This window comes from Momordica charantia (assembly GCF_013281855.1).
Source record: "Momordica charantia cultivar OHB3-1 chromosome 5 unlocalized genomic scaffold, Mcharantia_2.0 BLBB01000005.1, whole genome shotgun sequence".
Classification (NCBI taxonomy): domain Eukaryota; kingdom Viridiplantae; phylum Streptophyta; class Magnoliopsida; order Cucurbitales; family Cucurbitaceae; genus Momordica; species Momordica charantia.
Genome location: NW_028275163.1, coordinates 22,321,819 through 22,324,268, shown reverse-complemented (window position 1 = coordinate 22,324,268; position 2,450 = coordinate 22,321,819). Strand labels below are relative to the sequence as shown.

Here is a 2,450-nt window from a genome sequence, read left to right as displayed (position 1 = left end):
ATTTTTTATATTGAAAAAAAAATTACTTATAATAATTTTTAGATCTACTTATATTATTTTACTTAATAATAATAAATTATATATTTTGTATTTAAGTATAAATTTTTTTTTACACTTTATTTGATATTATTATTACATTATTTATTATAATAAACTTTCTTTTATCAATTCAATCTAAAATTAAATAATTTTATAATATAAACAAGCAAATAAGAAGAGAAAAAGCGGCAATGGAGAAGTTGAAAAAAGAACTCTATGAAAGCAAAAAATCGTGAGTCTACATGAGAGAGAAAAAGACATTGGTTGTCAAATTACCAAAAAAAAAATGTATTGTGAATCTAACAGATTAAGGAATTGGAATGAGATTAGACAGCTATTTTAGATTGCACATTTTTTTGGGGTGATTCTAAAATTGGAGTAAGTCCTACATTTTATTCCCATTTATTTATTTTGGTAAACATAATCAAACGTAATGAAAATTTTGATTACGATTACGAGCAAGTAGACGGAGCCTTAGTTCAACCATAATTTTATTATAATTATTTTTTTTTTAGAAAGTATCCTTACAAAGTAAAACCCAGTAAAATTTTCTGACATTAAGAACCCGAGAATAGAAAATGAAAATTGGTAAAAATGTATAAAAGGCCAAAGCCGAATCTTATTGTTTGTATTTTGTATTATATGACAAAAAAGAGAAAATTATGGTTCATTTTTGTTTTGTTTTGTTTTTTTTTTTTTTTTTTGTTTCATCTAAACAAAAGAAAAACACACAAAGTGGCAAACCCCAACAAACCAAAAGCCAAACACATCATATCTAGAGTCCCTTCTCTCCTCACCTCCCTTTCCTTTCTCTCCCTTTTCTTCTCTTTAAACTCCTCCAACTTTTTCCTTCCATTTCTACCCTCCAGTGCCCTCCCCAAAATTACCAAACTGTCCTTCCCATTCAAAAAATTCCCCTCCAGGTCCTCCACCTGCAAATTCACCTCCCTCACCTGCAAATCCCCTCCCTCCCAACCGCCGCACGTCACCACTATCCCGCACTCCACGCACTCCGCCGCCGTCCCTCTCTCGCCGCCTACCGCCGTCGCGAATCGCGCGTGCACCTCACCGCTCAGCCAGTGCCGCTGCACGCACACCGCCCGGAAGCTCGAAACGTTCATCGCCCGCCGTCCGATCGAATCGATCAGAATCCAGCTCAGAGTCAGATCCTCCGCCAGGTCCCGGCAGCCGTTTCCTCCGCCGATTGGATATCTAATCGGCGTCGGAACCACGTCTTTCGGATCGAGCATATCGATCCGAAACGGCGAGCAGCGGAACCATCCGGACTCGGTCTCTGTCTCCACGACTTTGCTGAAAATCATCTGTCCGCGGTAGTAAATGTCGACGGCGGAGATCAATTCCGGCGGGTGGCGGCGCGGCGGCGAAGGAGAAGAAGCGGAAGGTTCGGGGTAATCGGAGAGGAGAGGGACGGAATTGGAGAAGAAAGACCGAGGTCCGTTGGGAAATGCTGAAATCAGAGCGCCAAGGCGCGGCGTGGCGGTCGACGGCCACCTCGACCGGCAGATTTCCGCCCAGAGGTTTGGCTCGCCGGCGAGCCGGCGGAGATGCGACGAAGTGCAGGCGGCGGCGGCGAGGGCGGCTCCGTCGAGGCGCGTTAAGATATGAGTTCGGAGAATGTCGGGATGGATGTCCGTAATAGAGGTGGCGCTGCCACTGCCATCACCGGCGACGGCCGCGGAGGAGAACGCCAGCGGGGGAAAGATCTGACAGGACATCGGGCTTGAAGGCCCGATTGGGAATTGGATTTTGAGATTTCCGAGGGAAAGAGATATATATATACACACACAATAAATAGAGTTTTTAATTTTAAAAAATAGTATAACTCAAACCAATCAAACTTCAAATATAATATAAAATACATTTATAAAAAAATTATATTTAATTATTTTAAAAAAACAAAAAGCTAATATATATTTTTTAATTTACAAACTTTTTGTTATTCTTTGAGGAATGTCTCATTAACGAAATAAAAGTGTGCCATAAAATTTGATAAAATATCTATTACTCTGTAACAATTGTGCCAAAAATAACATTTTTTTCCAAAAAAGAAAAGAAAAAAAAATTGTGTTCTCTTTCTTATGATTGGAAAAAAAAAAGAAAAGATATATTCTATATTGAAAACGTCTTTTTCATCAACAAAATTATAAAATTAACTTAGTTGCATTTAATTAATTGAAAAGTCTTGCCATTTAAATAATAATATAACAACAAATCCTTGGAGACAAGTGAAAAGATATCAAAATTCCTTTGCAAAAAAAAAAATTATATATATATATATATATTTTCAAAATTTCAAATAGCAGCAATTCTATCTTTACATTTACAATTTGTTCAACTTTTTTATTATTATTTTTTCTAATAATTGGATGGAAATAAAATTATTTAATGAA

At 37.2% G+C, this 2,450-nt stretch overlaps 1 protein-coding gene across 1 annotated transcript; it reads right to left on the bottom strand.

The window, feature by feature from the left end:
- Positions 1-628: 628 nt before the first annotated feature.
- LOC148211548 (F-box family protein) lies at positions 629-1,843 on the bottom strand. The gene has a single exon (XM_088124222.1). The coding sequence runs from the start codon at positions 1,773-1,775 to the stop codon at positions 747-749; it is 1,029 nt and encodes a 342-aa protein (XP_087980348.1). The 5' UTR covers positions 1,776-1,843; the 3' UTR covers positions 629-746.
- Between the last annotated feature and the right edge of the window lie 607 nt (positions 1,844-2,450).

What these genes read in the sequence shown, in the direction of transcription:
- LOC148211548 (XM_088124222.1), bottom strand. Translation starts at nt 1,775, where the DNA reads ATGTCCTGTCAGATCTTTCCCCCGCTGGCGTTCTCCTCCGCGGCCGTC.